Below are 21043 nucleotides of genomic sequence, written 5' to 3' on the forward strand. Positions count from 1 at the left end.
TCTTAAAAAAAAAAAAAAAGAATCAAAGATGACTCTCCATGAATCTGGCACCTTATAGGTAAATGGTTAATTCTTTAACAATGTGACACTATTGATTTCTCGTTGACTGGGTTGATATTAAATTTGCTGATGGTACAATATATAGATGCTAACAGTAACAAACATTTCTGACCACTTTCCCTTAAAAACAAAACAAGAAAAGTAAACATGAAATAACTCACTGGGGCTTTTTTCCCGGGAGGACCCACAACTCTAAGGAAAGTGCAGATAGATACTGTGGTAGAAACTTCTAGAGATCTGGGATTAAAAAGCCACAGCTGGGGCAGCCCAGGTAGCTCAGCGGTTTGGCTCTACCTTCAGCCCAGGGCCTGATCTTGTAGACCTGGGATCAAGTCCCACATTGGGCTCCCTGCATGGAGCCTGTTTCTCCCTCTGCCTGTGTCTCTGCGTCTCTCGGTGTCTCTCATGAATAAATAAAATCTTAAAAAAAAAAAAAAGCCACAGCTTCTCTATATCAGCCAAACAAGCTAATTTTAGGCCTACATACATGTGCCTTGGCCAGCCTGAGATCCATCTCCACCCTTATGCAACAGACTACAAGACCCCTGGAAAAAAGACAAATGAAGATAATTCAAGTAAAGAAAAATAACACAAATCTTTAGCACTGACTGAAGTTTCCCAAATCAATATTCAATCACAGAACAGAATTTTTCATGCTGAAACAAGAATCTGAATATATTCATTCAAACTAGAGACAGATAAAAAAAAAAATCACTGTGCTTTTTTAGTAGCAATTGGAGGCAAAGCATTTAATGTTGAGTGAGGATAGTGTTTTGAGTTATGAGTAATGGGTTTTCCAGCTAAAAGCCTTCTTCAATTGTGGTATATCCCATATCTCTTGGAGATGCATGATTTCCTTCTCCTCTGATTGTTAGAATGAGAACTTTCAAAAGCAAATAAAGAAAATCAGCTACCACAATGCTAACCTCTTAACTATCACTTGCAAATTTTCACCACTCATTCCTGATCTTTATGGGAAAATGGATTTTCAAATTAAAAGCAGTTTTATATATGAAAACCTAGACTAAATGAAATTCTCCTTCTAAAGTGTTTTTACCCAAAAGTGGTTATATTAATAATGACTAAAAACCAAACAATTCTAAATTAGAAATGTTACCATTTCTGTTCTATACTTGAGATTTATATGTACAGTAGAAATCATTTCTAGATTAATCTTGAAGGTCACACTGAGGACTTACTGTTGCAAAATGACATCTTCTAGAAAGGTTCCTTTTTTTTAAAGATTTTTATTTATTTATTCATGAGAGGCACAGAGAGAGAGAGAGGCAGAGACACAGGCAGAGGGAGAAGCAGGCTCCATGCAGGGAGCCCGATGTGGGACTTGATCCAGTGTCTCCAGGATCACGCCCTGGGCTGAAGGTGGCGGGTGGCGCTAAACCACTGAGCCACACCCAGGCTTCCCCAAAGGCTCCCTTTTTAAAAAACAAGTGTTAGTTGTTACTGTTTACTTCTGGAAGCTACAGAAACTAAAACAAGAGGGAGGAAAAAATACTTAAAGTCACAGGACAAGGAACAGAAGGGAAAGGTTGTAGGGGCACCTGGATGGCTCAGAGCATTAAGTGTTCGACTCTTGATTTTGGCTTGGGTCATGATCAGGGTTTTAAGATGGAGCTCCATGTCAGGCTCACACACTGGGTGTAGAGCCTGCTTAAGATTCTCTCTCTCCCTCTCCTTTTGCTCCTCATCCCTTCTGAAAGGAAGGGAAGGAAGGGAAGGAAGGGGAAAGGGGAAAGAGGAAAGGGGAAAGGGGGAAGGGGAAAGGGAAAAGGGGAAAGGGGAAAGGGAAAGGGAAAAGAAAGTTTGTGGAAGAACGCAGAAAGACGAACAGGACAAATTTAGTAGGGCAAAGGCTTTATGTAGTATATGAAGAAAAACATCTTAAAATAGTTTTTTGCATTTTTAAAAAAAGATTTTATTTATTTATTCATGAGAGACACAGAAAGAGAGGCAGAAACACAGGCAGAGGGAGAAGCAGGCTCCCTGTGGTGAGCCCGATGTGGGACTGGATCCCAGGAGCCTGGGATCATGACCTGAGCCAAAGGCAGATGCTCAACCACTGAGCCACCCAGGTGCCCCAGTTTTTCGCACTTTTGTTTCTGCTGTATACATGTACATATAATATACTGATTCACAAAGTCACAAGGTAAAATATATCTTTTACCATCAAAAAAGCTTGGACATTATTGGTTTACAGTGTGCATAGAGGGATGCCTGGGTGGCTCAGTCAGTTAGTTAAGTGTCTGCTTTCAGCTCAGCTCATGATCTCAGAGTCCCGGGTTAAGTCCCACATCGGGGTCCCTGTTTTATCCTTCTCCCCCTGCTCACTCATGTGCTCTCTCTCTCTCTCTCTCTGTCTCAAATAAATAAAATATTAAAAAAAAAAAAAAGTGTGCACAAAGGGGATGCAGTTGAGAGGAATGCCAATCAGTGTGACAGAGCTTAAGTGGGGCTTGGAACACAGACTACCCTGCAGGGCCAATGCTAATATATGGTATGAGATTATAAAGGGCGGGGGGGGGGGGGGGGGGGAATCCCTGGGTGGCGCAGCAGTTTGGCACCTGCTTTTGGCCCAGGGCGCGATCCTGGAGACCCGGGATCGAATCCCACGTCAGGCTCCCGGTGCATGGAGCCTGCTTCTCCCTCTGCCTGTGTCTCTGCCTCTCTCTCTCTCTGTGTGACAAAGAAAGAAAAGAAAGAAAGAAAGAAAGAAAGAAAGAAAGAAAGAAAGAAAGAAAGAAAGAAAGAAAGAAAGAAAGAAAGAAAGAAAGAAAGAAAGAAAGAAAGAAAGAAAGAAAGAAAGAAAGAAAGAAAGAAAGAAAGAAAGAAAGAAAGAAAGAAAGAAAGAAAGAAAGAAAGAAAGAAAGAAAGAAAGAAAGAAAGAAAGAAAGAAAGAAAGAAAGAAGAAAGAAAGAAAGGGCAGGGGGAGAGTTGGTTGAAATTCAAAATAAATAATTGACATCCATTCCCTTGAGATCAGCTTTAATTATAATGAAACAAAATTATGAGGCCCAGTTCATTTGCTTAGTTATTTCCCAGTTAAAGTAAGGAAAAATCAATAATCCTCAAGTGGACTGTACTTCAAAAGGAATCATTCAATTTAGGAAACACTTTAAAATGTCCACATTTTAGGGCACCTGGGTGGCTCAGTGGTTGAACATCTGTCTTTGGCTCAGGTCATGATCCCGGGATTAAGTCCCACATCAGGATCCCCACAGGAAGCCTGCTTCTCCCTCTGCCTATGTCTCTGCCTTTCTGTCTCTCATGAATAAATTTTTAAAAAATCTTTAAAAAAAAAAAGGTTTAAAAAAAGTCCACATTTTATTTAAATTTGTATTAAATTTTAAATATGTTATAAAGCTCTTACCTCTAATTACATGGTCAGTTAATGACATTCTGGTTAAACATATCCTACTCTTCTAATTCTTAGCTCCCTTTGGCACCTAGGTGGCTCAGTTGGTTACATGTGCAACTCTTGGTTTTGACTCAGGTCATAATCTCAAGGTTGTTGAGATTGAGCCCCACATCTGGCTCTGCACTGAGCAAGGAGTCTAAGATTCTCTCTCTCCGGGCACCTGGGTGGGTCAGTTGGTTAAGCATCTGCCTTCAGTGTAAGTCACGATCTCAGGGTCCTGGGACTGAGTTCCATATCTGGCTCCCTACTCAGCAGGGAGTCTGCTTCTCCTTCTCCCTCTGCCCCTCCACTCCATTCATGTTCTCTCTCACTTGTGCTCCCTCTCTCAAGTAAATGAATAAAATCTAAAAAAAAAAAAAAAATCTCTCTCAACTCTGCCCTCCTCACCCCCTGCTTGCATGGGCTCTCTCCAAAATATTATTAATATTAATATTAGCTCTTTTTCAAAGGGAATACCTAACTTTTTGAAACTGTCTTTGGATATTGGACATTGTTCTTTCCTAATTCTCTTTTTAACTCTCCCTTGCTAACTTTCTCCTCTGCTCATATCCTAAAATAAAATGTTGTTATTCTTAGGGTTATAGTCTCTTACTGGAAGATCCCCTAATAATAATAGCTATGATTTATTAAACACTAATTATGTATCAGACACTGCTCTTAGTGCTTTACATGTACCACTCATTCTCACAACCATTCTATGACCAGTCTTTTTACAGTGAAACTCAACATGAATTCAAATTTAGTACAATTACTAACTGGTAATGAAGAAAGAAATGACAGAACTGGAAAGAGCAGCAATCAATGTCAAAATGCACGATTTGTAGGAAGCAGGATAGTAATTAATAGTGTTACTCTCAACTCTACAGTCTGAGCATGTAATGTATCCCTGTTCTGCATTTATATGCTGAAGATCTTGCTTATTTCAAAATGCATCCTTTTGAGCAGCCGGGGTGGCTCAGCGGTTTTGCACCGCCTTCAGCCCAGGGTGATCCTGGAGACCCAGGATCGAGTCTGGCGTCGGGCTCTCTGCATGGAGCCTGTTTCTCCCTCTACCTGTATCTCTGCCTCTCTCTCTCTCTCTCTGTGTGTCTCTCATGAATAAATAAATAAAATATTTTTTTAAAATGCATCCATTTCATTATCTGTAAAACAGGAGTAATCCAAGAGAAGGGAAAATATATAGCAATTCAAAGATTTAGCGCAGCTTTATGGTGAATAACCAAATTATGATGTATCTTAGCAATGGAATACTATTCAGTAATAAAAAGTAATGAACTTTTCCACACACATAAAAAAATCATGGATAATCTTCAAAATAATTACACTACATGAAAGAAGCCAGACCCTCTCTACCAGAAAAAATACGAGAAAAAAAAAAAAAGACACTATATGATTGTATTTATATACAGTACTAGAAAATAGAAACTAATTTACAGTGACAAAAAGTAGAAGAATGGTTGCTTGGGGACCAGGAGTAGAAAGGAAGGAGAGATTACAGAGAGACTTCAAGTGACGGATATATTCATTATCTTGATTGTGGTGATGGTTTCACAGGTATATACAACATATATATATACATTTAACTCACCAAATTGTATACTTTAAATACGTACAGTTACTTTGTGTCAATTATACCTCAACAAAGCTAAAAAAAGGGAATAATGTATCCCATAGGGTCACTTTGACTATTAACATGTTAATACATATATAGAAAATATTTATCACAAAATACTGTTATTCTAATTTTAAAGTTTATGATTCATACTTGAATACAAATTTTAAAATTTTCATTTTACTTCTATAGGGTAAATCCGATACAGACTAATAAAAATAAAGCCTATAAAAAGTTATAAACACATTAAAGGAAACAAACATTTTAGTGTAAGACTCTCAAAGCAACAAACTCTTTATATTGAGTGTTTGTGAGCAAAGTATGGTGCTAAAGGCTCTACATAGATTATTTCATGTAATCCTTAGAACAACCCTTTGAGGTAAGTGGTATTATCTCTATTTTACATATGAGGTTGTAACAACCCCACAGTGGTAGGTAACTTGTTCAAGTTCATAGAGTAAGTGGAAAAGATAAAACACTTAGCCAGATCTCACTGACTGAAAAAAAAAAAAAAAAATCCATGTCAATAATTATTTATTTACTGTTAAAGTAATCTCTCCACCCAAAATGGGGCTCCAACTCATGACTCCAAGACCAAGAGTCACATGCTCTACTAACTGAGCGATCAGGTGCTCCATGTCCATAATTTTTTTACTTCACTGAAAGGTGACCTGATTGCTGGCTTTAAAGGAAAGTCTCAGAATCTAATCAGGTGACAGAAGGATTTCACTGCCAAACCTTCAGGAACTTGGCAATCTACTACATAAAGTAGGTAAATCAGCATCACTTACCATATCTGTAGCTTGATCTTCTTTCCTTGTAATTCAACTGTTTTGATCTTAAAATCTATTCCTACAACACAGAGAAAAAAAAAAGGTAAATTATATCAATGGCTCTGATCTTGGTTCTCCTAAAGTTAACTGGAGTAAAAATAAAAACACATTTTTTAAATCTGAGTCTGTTTGGCTCTTGATAGTCACTAAGTATGCAAAATCTGAGCAAATTACCCAATTTTAAACTTGAGTAATAGAAGATCCAACATGGCAAAAGAAACAGCTATATATGAAGACTGAGTTTTAGCAATTAGGAAATAAAAAGGTAAACTTGCAAACATCTCAATTTTTTTTTAAAGTAGGCTCCACATCCAATGTGGAGCTTGAACTCATGACTCCAAGATAAACAGTTGCATTTTCTACCAACTGAGCCAGCCAGGTGCTTCTAAAATATCTAATATTTTAATATTAGAAAGAATAAAAAAATAAAAGAATAAAAATGTTTCCTAGTAGGAAAAAAATAGCCTTTACTAGCTTGCAAAGCAAAAGATCGGGGATAAAGAGGGTCATTTCAAAATGATAAAGGTGTAAATTCATTAAGAAAGCATAGAAATACTAAATGTTGGGCAGTCTGGGGGACTCAGCAGTTGAGCGCTGCCTTCAGTCCAGGGCGTGATCCTGGAGGTGGGGGATCCAGTCCCAGTCGGGCTCCCTGCATGGAGCCTGCTTCTCCCTCTGCCTGTGTCTCTGCCTCTCTCTCTCTTGAATAAATAAATAAAATCTTTAAAAAAAATGTTTATGCATCTAATAACACAGAGCTTCAAAATATATGAAGCAAAAGCACTGTACATTACCCAGATCTGTCTGCTCTCTAACCAACCAAATCTTCAGCTTGGGTTGTTTGCATACTCAAATCAAAAGAAAAAAAGGGTCACGTTCCTGGCATTTATAAACCTCAGACTTTATCCAAAGTCCTAATTTTTGCTTCTCTAGGAATTACTGAAAAAAAAAAAAAATCGCCCTACAGTAACCTGATTGTCAAGACCAATACTGAAGAAGACTAACAATTCCAATTAGGATATAATTTATTGGTTAATCTAAATGACAAACCTGACAACCAATACTATTTCAAAAAAAACCTTCCCTGAAGAGAGGTAAAATTAGGACATGGTCTGAAAACTCCAAACCTTCTGAGATAGAAACCAGGTCCAACTGGAAAATTAAGATTTTTGGTGGTTTTAAGCCACCTAACTCCAACCTAGACTCCTTGAGTTTCTCTCTCAATCAATGTTGTCTATCCTCAAGCTAATTAGCAATGGTTAAAGCAGTTCTTCATTCTTTCCTGCACAAAAACTCTCCTTGCCTACCTCTGGCCATTCATTCTTCAATATTCATTATTGGTTTCTCCTTAGCTCTCTGAACTTTTCTAAAAATTGGAGTGAACTTTTCTATTTTCACTCATTCCCTTGGTTATTTTCCCTAACCTCATGGCTTTAAATTCCACATACACACTAATAACTCTCCAATTTATATCGTAGCCCAGACCTCTCTCTTGAACTCCAAACTTGAGATAACCATTTAGTGTCTATCTGTAAATCCCATCTTTCACAAAGACTAAAGCAAAAGTCCTTAAAATGGTTCACAAGGCCCTACACATTCTGCCCACCTCCCCCATTTTCTTTTTTTTTTTTTTTAGATTTTATTTATTTATTCATGAGAGACAGAGAGAGAGAGAGAGACAGAGACGCAGGCAGAGGGAGAAGCAGGCTCCATGCAGGGAGCCCGATGTGGGACTCGATCCTGGGTCTCCAGGATCAGGCCCTGGACCGAAGGCGGCGCTATACTGCTGAGCCACCAGGGCTGCCCCACCTCCCCCATTTTCAACACTGTCCTCATACTTTTCTGTATCTTTCTCTGACATAGCTAACTGTATTGTATCAGCCTCATTATTATTACACACAGGGGTCAGGAAGATTCCCAAGACAAGGCCTTTACATATAACTGTTGTCCCAACTTGAAATACCTCTTCTCCATCCATTATGGCTCCTTCCCCTCGCTATCCTTTCCTATGTGTAATGTTTCCCCATGTACCTGACCCCATGTCCATTGTCTGTCAATCCCTACCCTTCTTCCTTACTTTTTATCTTTAACATCCCTCAAATATACTGTACATATTTACTGTTCTTGTTATTTATTGTCTGTCTCTCCCTATACCAAAATATAAGATCAACCAAGGGTAGGAATTTTAGCTGTTGAATTCAGTTAAATTTCCAGCATCCAGAGCTATGCCTGACACAAAAGCAGACAATCAAAAAGTATTTGAATAAACAGATAAATGATGCTGTCTAGAGAAATTGAAATGGTACCTGAGAAAACATATATAGATATTTTACCCTTAGGGTGAAATTCACCACTTGACAAGCTCCACACTTGTCCCCTTAGCATCCAATTATATTTTTAGAGCCTCAGGCCAAAATATGAACAAAAGTTCTGATGAGATACCAAAAACTAAACAACCAAAAACTAAACAAACCAAAAAAGAGAAACTGAAGGAGACAGGGGCAATGCAGAGAAAAAGAGAACTAACTCCTTTTATCTTCTCAGAGCAAGATGGGGGAAAAAAGAGAAACAGAGGAAACAAAATGAACCTGAACCATGAAACTCTTAGAAATTAAAAGTGGGGGGGGGGACAATATATTCAACAGAATGGCTATAAGAGAAAACTGAGATCTCCCAAAAAATATAATAAAATGACAAAGAATTGAATTTGTGATATATGACAGGTTAGAAGATCAAACTGAGAAATCTAGACAACCTAACAGAAGTTCAAGAAAGAACAGAGAAAAGGCATATAAAAAGTAATAATTTAAAAATTTCAAGAAATCTGCACAGCAAGGGAAGCAATCAATAAAACTAAAAAGTAACCTACAGAAAAGGAGAAGATACTTGCAAATGATGTCTGATAAAGGGTTAGTATCCTAAATATATAAAGAACTTATAAAAACTCAACACCCAAAAAACTAATAATCCAATTAAAAAATTAACAGAGCACATGAAGACATAAAGATGGCTAACAGACACATGAAAAGATGCTCAACATCACATATCATTGGGGAAATACAAACCAAAACTACAATGAGATTATCACCTTGCACCTGTCAGAATGGCTAAAATCTATACCACAAGAAACAACAGGAGTTAGCTAGGATGTGGAGAAAGGAGAATTCTCTTGCACCGCAGGTGGGAATGCAAACTGGGGCAGCCACTCTGGAAAACAGTATGGAGGTTCCTCTAAAAGTTAAAATAGAACTACCCTACGATCTAACAATTGCACTACTAGGTATCTACCCACAAAATACAAAAATACTAATTCAAAGGGATACCTGCACTCTGATGTTCACAGCAGCATTATCTACAACAGCCAAATTATGGGAACAGCCCAAGTGCCCAGTGTTTTATGAATGTATAAAGATAAAGACGGGAGCCTAGATGGCTCAGTCAATAAGCACTTGCCTTCAGTTCAGGTTGTGATCCCAGAGTCCTGGGATCCAGCCCCCGCTGAGCTCTCTGCTCAGGGAGGAGCCTGCTTTTCCCTCTCCCTCTGGCCTTCACCTCACTCTCATGCATGCTTTCTCCCCTATAAATAAATAAATCTTAAAAAGAAAAAAAAAAGATGAAGCTCTCTGCTCAGGAAGGAGCCTGCTTTTCCTTCTCCCTCTGGCCTTCACCTCACTCTCATGCATGCTTTCTCCCCTATAAATAAATAAATCTTAAAAAAAAAAAAAAGATGATAAAGATACTCACACCAAAATACTTCTCAGCCAAAAAAAAAGAATGAAATCTTACAACCACATGGATAGAGCTAGAGAGTATAAAGTCAGTCAAAGAAAGACAAATATATCATTTCAGTCACATGGAATTTAAGAAGCACAACAAACAAGCAAAGGGGAAAAAAGGGAGGCACAGGCAGAAATGGACTCTTAACTACAGAGAACAAGCTAATGGTTTCCAGTGGGGGGGGGGTGTGTGTGTTAAATAGGTGATGAGGATTAAAGGAGTGCACTTGTCATGAGTACTTGGTGTTGTACAGAAGTTTTGAATCACAACATTGTACACCTGAAATTAATATTATACTGTATGCTAACCAGAATTTAAATTAAAACCTTAAAAAATGGTGCAAGAAAACCTAACAGAATCAAAGGAATCTATTTTAGATTGACTCACCAAATGCCTAGCATAATGAATAAAATAAGTTCTATAAGAAGTAATATCACCATGAAATTTCAAGACATCATGAATAAGTATTATAAAAGTTTGCAGAAACAAATTAGGCCATTATTAACACTCAAAAGTGACAACTCTGAACTTGTACTTTCAACAGCAACACTAGAATACAAAAAGATAATGCCTTTTTAAAAAATTTTTATTTATTTATGATAGTCACAGAGAGAGAGAGAGAGAGAGAGGCAGAGACACAGGTAGAGGGAGAAGCAGGCTCCATGCACCGGGAGCCCGACGTGGGATTCGATCCCGGGTCTTCAGGATCGCGCCCTGGGCCAAAGGCAGGCGCCAAACAGCTGTGCCACCCAGGGATCCCAAGATAATGTCTTTAAAAAATATTTTCAACCTGGTGTACCTGGCTGGCTTAGCAGGTAGACAGCATGCAACTCAATCTCAGGGGCATGCCCCATATAGCACTTACTTTAAAAAAAAAAAAAAGGTATATTCAAAACCCATATTCAGCCCCAAATCAAAGTAAAATAAATGCATTTCCAGACATGAAAAATCTCAAATAGTTAGCTCCTGTACACCTTTTCTAAGACAAATACCAGGAAATCGCTTTGCAAAAAACAAGAAGAAAAGAAATCCAGCAAGAAGTGAGGTAAATGGCAGCTCAAACTCACCTAGAGAGCAACCAGTTCAGAAGTGAATGAGGGCAGAAAAGGACAGAACAAAATGAGAAGAAAGTTCCAAGGGATATGCCTACAAAGAGAGGCAGGGGGAGAAATGGTGTTAAATGTAGTTTGTATGAAAAACAGGAATACAGAGGGTTTGGTAATTCTGTTGCAGAGTTTGGGATAACGTATGGATAACCGTTTTTAAATCTAAGTGAATGTAACAATGAAGAAACTGTAAATCATAGTAAAAACAGAAAGTCATCCAAGAAAGGAAATGTGATTATAGTACACTACTTGGTTTAACAGCTAATAAAAACATGTGTTATAACTATTTGAGAAGATGAAGAGAAAGACCAGGAGTGTCTGGTGGTATAAGAATAATCAATTCTCATTTCCCATAACAACAAGAGAGAATTTCTGAAGTTAAGTTTTCGGGGTTTAAGTTAAAAAGCCATGACTAAGGAATATGGTGTTGAAGAACAGAGTAAAATGGCAAAAAGTGTTTGGAAAAAGAAACACACAGGTAGGCATATGGCAAAGATGCTGTCCTCAAAGGCCTTGAAATACTATGTGACTTCTGAAATTCTGATCTATTTTACTAACAGAAATAAAAACTGGGTTAACAGGGGAGGAGGTATGTTTACAAATATGTTCTCTCCACTACTTAAACACTGCAATTTGATCATCGTATTTTAGAATGGTCCTAAGCCACCCTTATAGTCTCAATCCCTCCAGTATTCCTCTTGTAGTCACCTTCAAACAACTCTTGTAGCTGTGTACTTGTTTCCAAGGAAATACTTTTGTCATTCCAGCATGCACTTTCTACATTCCCAAAAATAAACACACTAAGTATGGGAAAACTTTTACTACAGATAGAGTAGAAAAGCTTTTAATAAAATTTAGGAATTAGAGCAAAATCAATAGCTCAACTGCCAAAAGAAGCTAGGAAAATCTATACCCTTTAAGATTCTGCCAGGAGATATAATCAGATTCTCTAGCAACACTGTCATTTCCTAAATTACTACAGACTACAGCAATCATAGGGCTTGATCCAACCAGTGATTCTTTTAGGTTTTGCTTACATAAAAACACTTTAAAGGAAATCTCTATTTTTTACAGATTCCTGGGACTCAGCTCAAATGAGTATTTCAATTTACTGCAATCTAACTTTTACCAATTTTCAGTGCTCAGGAAAGTAAGAAACAATACTAGCCAAAGTATTTGCCTTAATGATGTTGCAGAGGCACCATCCAGTGGCAAGAGGAGTAACTGCAACTTCTAGCTACTATAAATAAGAGTTTTCCAAAGCTTAATTAGATTTTTAAAAGTATTTTATTTATTTATTTATTCATTCATGAGAGACACACAGAGAGAAGCAGACATAGGCAGAGGGAGAGGCAGGCTCCCTGCAGGAAGCCTGATGTGGAAGTTGATCCCAGGACCCCAGGTTCACAATCTGAGCCAAAGGCAGATCTGAGTCACCTAGGTGCCCCTTAATTAGGTTCTGATGACACACCAATATGTAGTATTTAATGCAGGTAGAAATATAATAAACTCCAGACAACCAAAGTTTAACAACTCATAGGTAAATCATCAGTATCTGTGGTTTTTAACAAATGAAAATAAAGTATTTTCACATCAGAAAAGGAAATAAAAATTCTATACCCACAATCCTTTGAATGTAGCTTGATCTGGAATTTAAGAAACATGATTCTAACCCTAGCTCTAGCTCTGTCATAATAGCACAAATTTTGAGACCATTGTCCAATACGACCTTAGTTTATCTAGATGCAGATGTGAAAACGCAGAAGGCAAAAGTTTCCCCCTTCATATAATAGTTAACAGCTTACCAAACACTTTGAGTAAGCTACAATGTGCCTTGCAGTGTTTTAAGGCCTTTGAGTAGATGAATGCATTAAATCTTCAGAACAGCGACACCTGGGTGACTCAGCGGTTGAGCATCTGCCTTTGGCTTGGAGCGTGATCCTGGAGGCCCGGGATTGAGTCCCACATCAGGCTCCCTGCATGGAGCCTGCTTCTCCCTCTGCCTATGTCTCTTCCCCCCTCTCTCTCTCTGACTCTCATAACTAAATGAACAAAATCTTAAAAAAAAAATCTTCAGAACAATCCTAACCCATACTTTTATTTCCATTCTACAAATGAAAAATGAAATAAAAACCAGTAACGAGAAAAAAAAAAAAAGGCAGTGACTGGATAATTACAAAGTGTTCTAAGCATTTCACATATACCATCTCATTCAATACCCAAAAATACTCTCTGTAAAAGTGCTAATAATATGCCTATTTACAGAAGAGGAAACTATTTTTTTAAATTTATATTTTAGTTAACATACAGTCCAATATTGGTTTCAGGAGAATTCAGTGATTCATCACTTACATACAATACCTAGTGATCATCCCAAGTGCTCTCTTTAATACCCATCTCCCATCCCCCATCTACCTCCCTCTATCAACCCTCAGTTTGTTCTTTTTTCATTAAGAGTCTCTTATGGGAAAAAAAAAGTCTCTTATGGTTTCCCTCTTTTTCCCTTTCCCCCTTCCCATATGTTCATCTGTTTTCCTACTTAAATCCCACATTAGTGAGATCATATGGTATTTGTCTTTCTCTGATTTATTTCATTTCACTTAGCATAATACATTCTAGCTCCATCCATGTCATTGCAAATGGCAAGGTTTTGTTCTTTTTGATGGCTCAGTAATATTCCATCGTCTGTGTGTGTTTTTGTGTACACACATCACATCTTCTTTATCCATGTATCAATGGACACTTGGGCCCTCTATATAGTTTGGCTATGAATAATGCTGCTATAAACACGGGTTGGGACACCTGTGTGGCTCAGTGATTGAGCATCTGCCTTTGGGTCAGGGCATGATCCCAGAGTCCTGGAGTCAAGTCCTGCACCCAGCTCCTTGCATGAAGTTTGCTTATCCTCCCTCTGCCTAGGTCTGCCCCTCTCTCATGAATAAATAAAACCTTTTTTAAATAATAAATTTATTTTTTATTGGTGTTCAATTGGCCAACATACAGAACAACACCCAGTGCTCATTCTGTCAAGTGCCCCCCTCAGTGTCGCCACCCAGTTACCCCCACCCCCTACCCTCCTCCCCTTCCACCACCCCTAGTTCATTTCCCAGTTAGGAGTCTTCCATGTTCTGTCTCCCTTTCTGATATTTCCTACCCATTTCTTCTCCCCTCCCCTCTATTCCCTTTCACTATTATTTATATTCCCCAAATGAATGAGACCATATAATGTTTGTCCTCCGATTGACTTATTTCACTCAGCATAAATAAAATCTTAAAAAAAAAAAAAACACTGGGGTGCAGGTACTCCTTCAAATCTGTATTTCTGTACCCTTTGAGTAAATACCTAGTAATGCAATTGCTAGATCGTAATGTAGTTCTATTTTTAACGTTTTGAGGAACCCCTATACAGCTCTCCACAGTGGCTGCACCAGTTTGCATTCCAATCAACAGTGCAAGAGGGTTCCCCTTTCCAGAAAAGGAAACTTTAATTTACCCAAGGTCAGAGAATTAACAGGTGGCAGAACCAGAAATCAATTCCATCTGTTTTTTCAGACCATACAAGCTCTTAACCTACATTAAGCTCCATAACTCTATTTTTTAAACTTATTTTTATTTTTGAGAGCACACAGGTATGTGGGGGTAGGGGTGGGAGGTAGGAATCTTAATTAAGCAGGCTCCACACCCAGTGAGGAGCCCAATGTGAGGCTCGATCTCAGGACCCAGAGATCATGACCTGGGTCAAAATCAAGAGTTAAGACACTTAACTGACTTAGCCAGCCAGGTTCCCCCAAAATTCCATTTTTTATTTACTTATTTTCCATTGAGGTAAATTCACATAAGATGCACCATTTTTAAATACATGATTTGGGGCACCTGAGTGGCTCAGTTGGTTAAGTGTCAGCCTTCAACTCAGGTCATGATCTCAGGGTCCTGGGACTGACCCCTGCATTGGGCTCCCTGCGCAGCATGCCTGTTTCTCTCTCTCCCTCTGCAGCATCCCTTGCTTGTGCTGTCAAATAAATAAAATCTTTAAAAAATAATATAAAATGAACAATTCAGTATGTTCCCAATGTTGGGCTACCACCATCTTTATCTAATTCCAGAATGTTTTCATCACCTCAAAAGTAAATTCCATACCCATGAAGCAGTTGCTTTCCATTATCCCCTCCCATGACTCCCTGGAAACCATGTCTGCATTCTGTCTCTATAGATTTACCTATTCTGGATATTTTACATAAATAGAAGTGTACAACATGTGACCTTTTTGTCTCTAGCTTCCTTCACTCAGCATAATGTTCTCAAGGTCTATCCCACTGAAAAACATTTATCAGTACTTCATTCTTTTATGAATGAAAATTCCATATGTATATACACCATAATTTGTTCATTCACTTATTTCTTGATGAACATTTGGGACACTTCCAACTTTTGGCCTTTGTGAAGAGCATTGCTATGAACATGCACATACACGGACTTCTGTGAGCACCTGTTTTCAATTCTTTGGGGAATACAAAAAATAGGAATGTTGGGTCTTAAGGTCAAATTAACATAATTTTATGTTTAACTTCTCAAGGAACTGCGGTTTTCCAAATCAGCTACACCATTTTACATTTCCACTAGCAATGTATAAGGGTTCAGTTTTTCTACATCCTAGCCAACATTTATTTTCTTTTTAAATTTTAAGTCATCACAGGGGCTGGGTATGAAGTGGTACCTCATTGTGGTTATGGTTTGCATTTCCCTAAGGACTAATGATATTGAGCATCAATTCATCTGAGCGCTGAAATGTGTATTCAAGTCCTTTGCCCATTTTTCAATCAAGTTGTCCTTTTGTTGTTGAGTTGTAGTTCTTTTTAAATTTTGAATAACAGACCCTTAATCAGATTTATGATTTGCAAATATGTCCTACATTCTGTAGGGTCTTTTCACTTTTTAAGTTTCCATTGATGCACAAAAGCTTTTAATTTTGATGAGGTACAATTATCTTTTTTTTGTTGTTGCATGCTATATAACTTTATTGATTTAAATTTCTAAAATGCCTGATAGGAGAAGTTCCTAGGAATTAAAAAATTACTGACAGGGCATTTACACTCCAGAGAGAGACGATAAATTTTTTTTTTTAAGATTTGAGAGAGAGAGAGAGAGAGAGCATACACATGTGTGCACACATGCACAGGAATGGAAGGTGGGGAAGAAAAAGAGTCTTAAGCAGACTCTGCACTGAGCACAGAGTCTGGTGCAGGGCACAGAACCCAACCTGGGACTTTATCTCAAGACCCTGAGATCACAACCCAACCCAAAACCAAGAGTCCGATGCTTAACTGACTGTGCCACCCAGGCACCACAATAAAAGTTTTAATGTTAGTAATGACATATGCTATAAACAGGAATGGAAAAAATAAAAAAATAAAAAATAAAATAAACAGGAATGGAGAGAGCTGTTTTATACAAGAAAATCAGGGAATGTTTTACTGAAAGGCCTTTGAGCGACCTCAAGGAGGTCTGGAAACAAAGTTGTGTGATTATCTAGGGAGAGTGTTCCAGGCAGAGAAGAAACTAAGAGCAAAGGATCTCACGTAGAAATGTGCTTGGTGTGTTCAAAAACATAGACAGGGGTTGGAATACAATAATATGAGTCTTCTATACCATGAACATGATAAAATTCATGGTTTATTTGGACAATTTTGTAGTTTCTAGTGCCTAAGTCTTAAATATTATTTTGTTAAAACTTATTCCTATTTCATTTTCACTTTTAGAATGCTGTCATAAATAATACTTTTTTTTTTTTTTAGTTCATTTTCCAATTGTTTGTTGCTAAATATAGAATACAACTTATTTTGGTATACTGACCTGTATCCTGCAACCTTGCTACAGTCAGTTAATTCTAGCTGCTCTTTTGGGGGGGGGGGGCGGGTACTTAGGGTTTTCTATGTATGTAATCATAATCAGATAGTCTACAAGAAAAGCACTTGATCATCTTCCTTTCAAACCTCTGGCTTATTTCCCTTGCCTTACTGTTACCAGCTAGGACCTCTAAAAAATGTTGTTTTGTACTTGATCCTTAAGAGAAAGTTTAGACTGAAAGCTTCACCATTAAAGTATCATGTTAACTGTACATCATTTAGTAGGTTGAGAAAATGTCCTTCTATTCCTAGTCAGCTGAGGTATCATGACACAAATAAGGTTGCATTTTGTCAAATGCTTTTTCTATACCTATTAAGATGATCAGGACTTTTCTTTATCCCCTCAAATTGATTTTTGAATGTGAAATCAACATTGGACTCTGGAAATAAAGCCTAGTATGACCTATTACTCGTTTTCTAAGTTCCCAAGGTGCTTTTGCAATTATTTAGATAAGGATTCTTATGTACATGTTCATGAAGGACATATCACTATTCCTTAGAGATATCTTTGGGTTTAGTATCCAAGATAAGGCTGGTCCAATAAATGATTTAAAAAGTGTACCCTTCTCCACCATCTACTGAAATAGAATTTTCTCCCTTAAAAATCTAATAAAATTCAACAGGGAAGCCATCTGGGCCTTAAAGTTTCTTTCAGAAAAACTTAAAGATTCTTTTTTTTTTTTAAGATTTTATTGATTTATTCATGAGAGACAGAGAGAGAGAGAGAGAAAGAAAAAGGGGGTGGGGGACAGAGACACAGGCAGAGGGAGAAGCAGGCTCCATGCAGGGAGCCTGACATGGGACTAGATCCTGGGTATCCAAGATCACATCCTGGGCTGAAGGTGGCGCTAAACCGCTGAGCCACCTAGGCTGCCCTTAAATTAAGATTCTATTTCTTTAATTCTGCTTACTCTATCAATCACTAAAGGAGAATGTTGAATATACAACTGTATAACTGTAGATTTCTATTTCTCCTTCCAATTCTGTCAATTTTTGCTTCAAAGATGTTGAAACTCTGTTATTAGGTATATAAACATGATAAATTAACATCTTTATCATAAAAATCTTTTTAAAAATCTTAATCATAAAAAAATCTTATTCTGGGAAGTACATCCTTTCTCTGAAATCTACTTTGTCTAATGTTAATATAGCCACTTGAGCTTTATAATTAGCTTGTTAGATTGTCCTATTATATTTTTTTAGTGATTGCACTAGAGTTTATAATATACATTTTTAAGTAGTATAATTCACCTTCAAACCATTTCTCATATTAATATAAGAATCTTATTAGTATACTCCCACTTTCTCCCTCCCATTATTGGGCTATTATTTTTTTCACTTTTTATTTCTACTCGTTGTGCCTTGAAAATTTACTTGTCAATTGTCTTTGAGTAAATTTAAATTTGAGAAAACACATTTTATATTTCCCCACATGTACCATTTGTTATCCTCTTCATTTCTCTGTGTATATCTGAGTTTCCAAGTAGAATGTCAGCCTGAAAAACTACCTTTACCATTTTTAATAGTGCAAGACTATCAGCAAGAAATTCTCTCAGCTTTTCTCTGGAAAATGTCTTTATTTTGCCTTCATTTTTGAAAGGTATTTTTGTTAGGATTAAATTCTAACTTGGTAATTTTATCCCTTCAGAACTTCTTGTTTTTTAAGATTTTATTTTTAAATAATCTCTACATCCAACGTGGGACTCCAGTTTACAACTCTGAGATCAACACTTGCATATTCCATGGACTGAGCCAGCCAGGCACCCCTCCAGAACTTTAAAAGTGTTACTCCACTGTCTTCTGGCATGCACTGCCCCCACAAAAACATACACACCCCTTCTGGTAGAAATGTAGATTTAAGAAACTTTTTATTTTGAAATGATTTTACAGAAAAGTTGCAAAAACAGAGTCCACATATACCTTTCATCCAGCTTCTCCTTATATTAACACTTTTATAACCATTTGTCCAAAACAAAGTAACACTGGTACCATGCGATTAATTATTGACCAAATTTACCAGTTTTTTCACTAATGTCTTCTTCTGTTTCAGGATCCAGTCTAATTCCCACACTGCATGACAAGCCTCCTGTAATCTGTAACAGTTACTCAGTATTTTCTTGTCTTGCATGACCTTGTAATTCTAAAGAATACTAGTCAGGTATTTTGTAGAATCTCCCTCCATTTGGGTTTGTCTGAGGTCTTCTCATAATTAGAGCAAAGCTTCACAATTTTTTGGAAGTACACCACAGATACATTTTGCCTTTCCTAGCTCATTATCAGGGAGTATATGCGAATGTCTTACTGCTGTGATATTAACCTTGATAACTTGGTTATGGTGGTATCTACAGAGTTTTCTCTCTACTGTAAATTCACTTTTTCCCTTTGTAACTAAGAAGCTTTTTGTAGAAAATACTTCAAGACTATACAAATATCATGCTTCTCACCATATCTTCACCCACTGATTTTACCTTCCATCATCAATTTGTTCCTTTGTGACAACTGTTACTGTAATACTCGCCTAATGGGATGTAATGTTTCAGTCACTGCTTTACACTTAATAACTGGAATTCAAGTGTTTATTATTGCCAATATGGACTCATAGATATTTTATTCTACTGCTTATAATGCAATATTATAATTATTTGATTCCAACTTTGGCCATTAGAAGCTCTTTCAGGTTGGTTCCTACATCCTTTTGAGACTTCTCACCCCTTTTTTTTTTTTTTTTTTTTTATCACTTCTTTCTCTTCTGGCACCACAGATGTTCCAGGATCATGTCCTATGGCCCCTGTCCCAGCTCCTTCTTCAAAGAGCCTTTGTTCCTCTTATTGAAGAAGTATAGAGTCCAAGATCTGGGCACAGGTATGCTCACTGTTCCTGATGTGTCATTGCTTCTAAGCATTCCCAGAAGACAGAGCGAGGAAATACATTTATGTAAAATAACCCATGCACATACATACATTTCTGTAATTATCCACGTGTATATTTAATGTATATAAAATAAAACTATGACAATATTAATACTTCTGTCATCTCCAATTCAACATCAAAAGGTTCATTCTAGTCTTTTTCCTTCGTTTACTGTAACCTCTTCATTTAATAATTAGATACTTAGGACTATCATAACCCAAAATCTATTTATTTATATATTCAATCCTAGTATATACATAAAGTAGTTTATATATAACAAAGCAGTTTCAGACTTACTAACCCAAGCCCTTTGAGTAAGGGCAGATTTACTAACTAGAATACTGTATACAATATTTTTATCTTCAGTCTTACAGCATATCTAGTTAAAATACTGTGCTTTTCTGTTTTGTTTTTTAAAGATTTTATTTATTCATGACAGACACTGAGAGAGAGGCAGGGACACAGGCAGAGGGAGAAGCAGGCTCCCCACAGGTAGCCCAATCTGGAACTCAATCCCAGACCAGGATCACATCCTGAGCCAAAGGCAGACAATCAATCACTGAGCCACTCAGGCATCCCTGATTTTTTTCTTTCTTTTTTTTTTTTTTTTTTTGAGAGAGGGGGCAAGCAAGGGAAGAGGGGAAGAGGGAGAGAGAGAATCTTAAGCAGGCTCCATACAGAGTACAGAGCCGAAAGAGCAGCTCACTCTCACAACCCTGAGATTACAATTTGAGCCAAAATCTAGAGTTGGACACTTAACTGACTGAGCCACGCAGGTGCCCCATAAAATATGGTTTTCTAATGTTACTTTGATTATTCTCTTCCTTCTCCTTAGTGTGGTTATGTTATTCAATTGTAATAAAATCAGGTTCATTTGTTGGCTTACATTTTCCTTCCTGAAAAGTCAACAGCTGTTCTTATCTTTGCCCTCTGTCTATACAATACGGTCTTTCTTTCTTCTAACTTCTCTTAAGATCTTGCTTTGTAATTGGTTTTCAGCAACTGGATTAGGATGTGCCTCAGTGTGACCCTCTTTATTTATCCTATCTGGGCTCGTTAAGTCTAGTTTCATCACACTTGGAAATTTTTCAGCTATTATTTCTTCAAATACTTCTGCACTGCAGCCCCTCCCCTACCATCCTGCATTCCAAATGCAAATTTTAGACTGATAATGTCCCACATATAACTAAGGCTCTTTTCTTTTCCTCCAGCATTTTTTCCTTTGTGCTTCATTTTGGATAGTTTCTATTACCCTATCACTGATCTTTTCTTCTGCATATCTAATCTGCTGTTAAGAATGTTTCATTTCAGATACTGAAATTTTTCATTTCAGATACTGTTTTCAGTTCTAGAAATTCCAATGGGTCTTTTTTACATCTTCATGTTCATGTTTATCTTTAAATGCTTCA

General features: G+C 37.4%; 1 protein-coding gene across 1 annotated transcript in view; it reads right to left on the reverse strand.

Moving 5' to 3' along the window:
* RAB10 (RAB10, member RAS oncogene family) overlaps positions 1-21043 on the reverse strand; it is an 85430-nt gene that overhangs the window by 24896 nt on the left and 39491 nt on the right. The window contains exon 2 of the mRNA XM_025983911.2: positions 5897-5957. Coding sequence (XP_025839696.1) covers positions 5897-5957 — 61 coding nt within the window. The remainder of the gene's footprint in view (positions 1-5896; positions 5958-21043) is intronic.

This window comes from Vulpes vulpes, chromosome 8, assembly GCF_048418805.1.
Source record: "Vulpes vulpes isolate BD-2025 chromosome 8, VulVul3, whole genome shotgun sequence".
Taxonomy (NCBI): Eukaryota; Metazoa; Chordata; class Mammalia; order Carnivora; family Canidae; genus Vulpes; species Vulpes vulpes.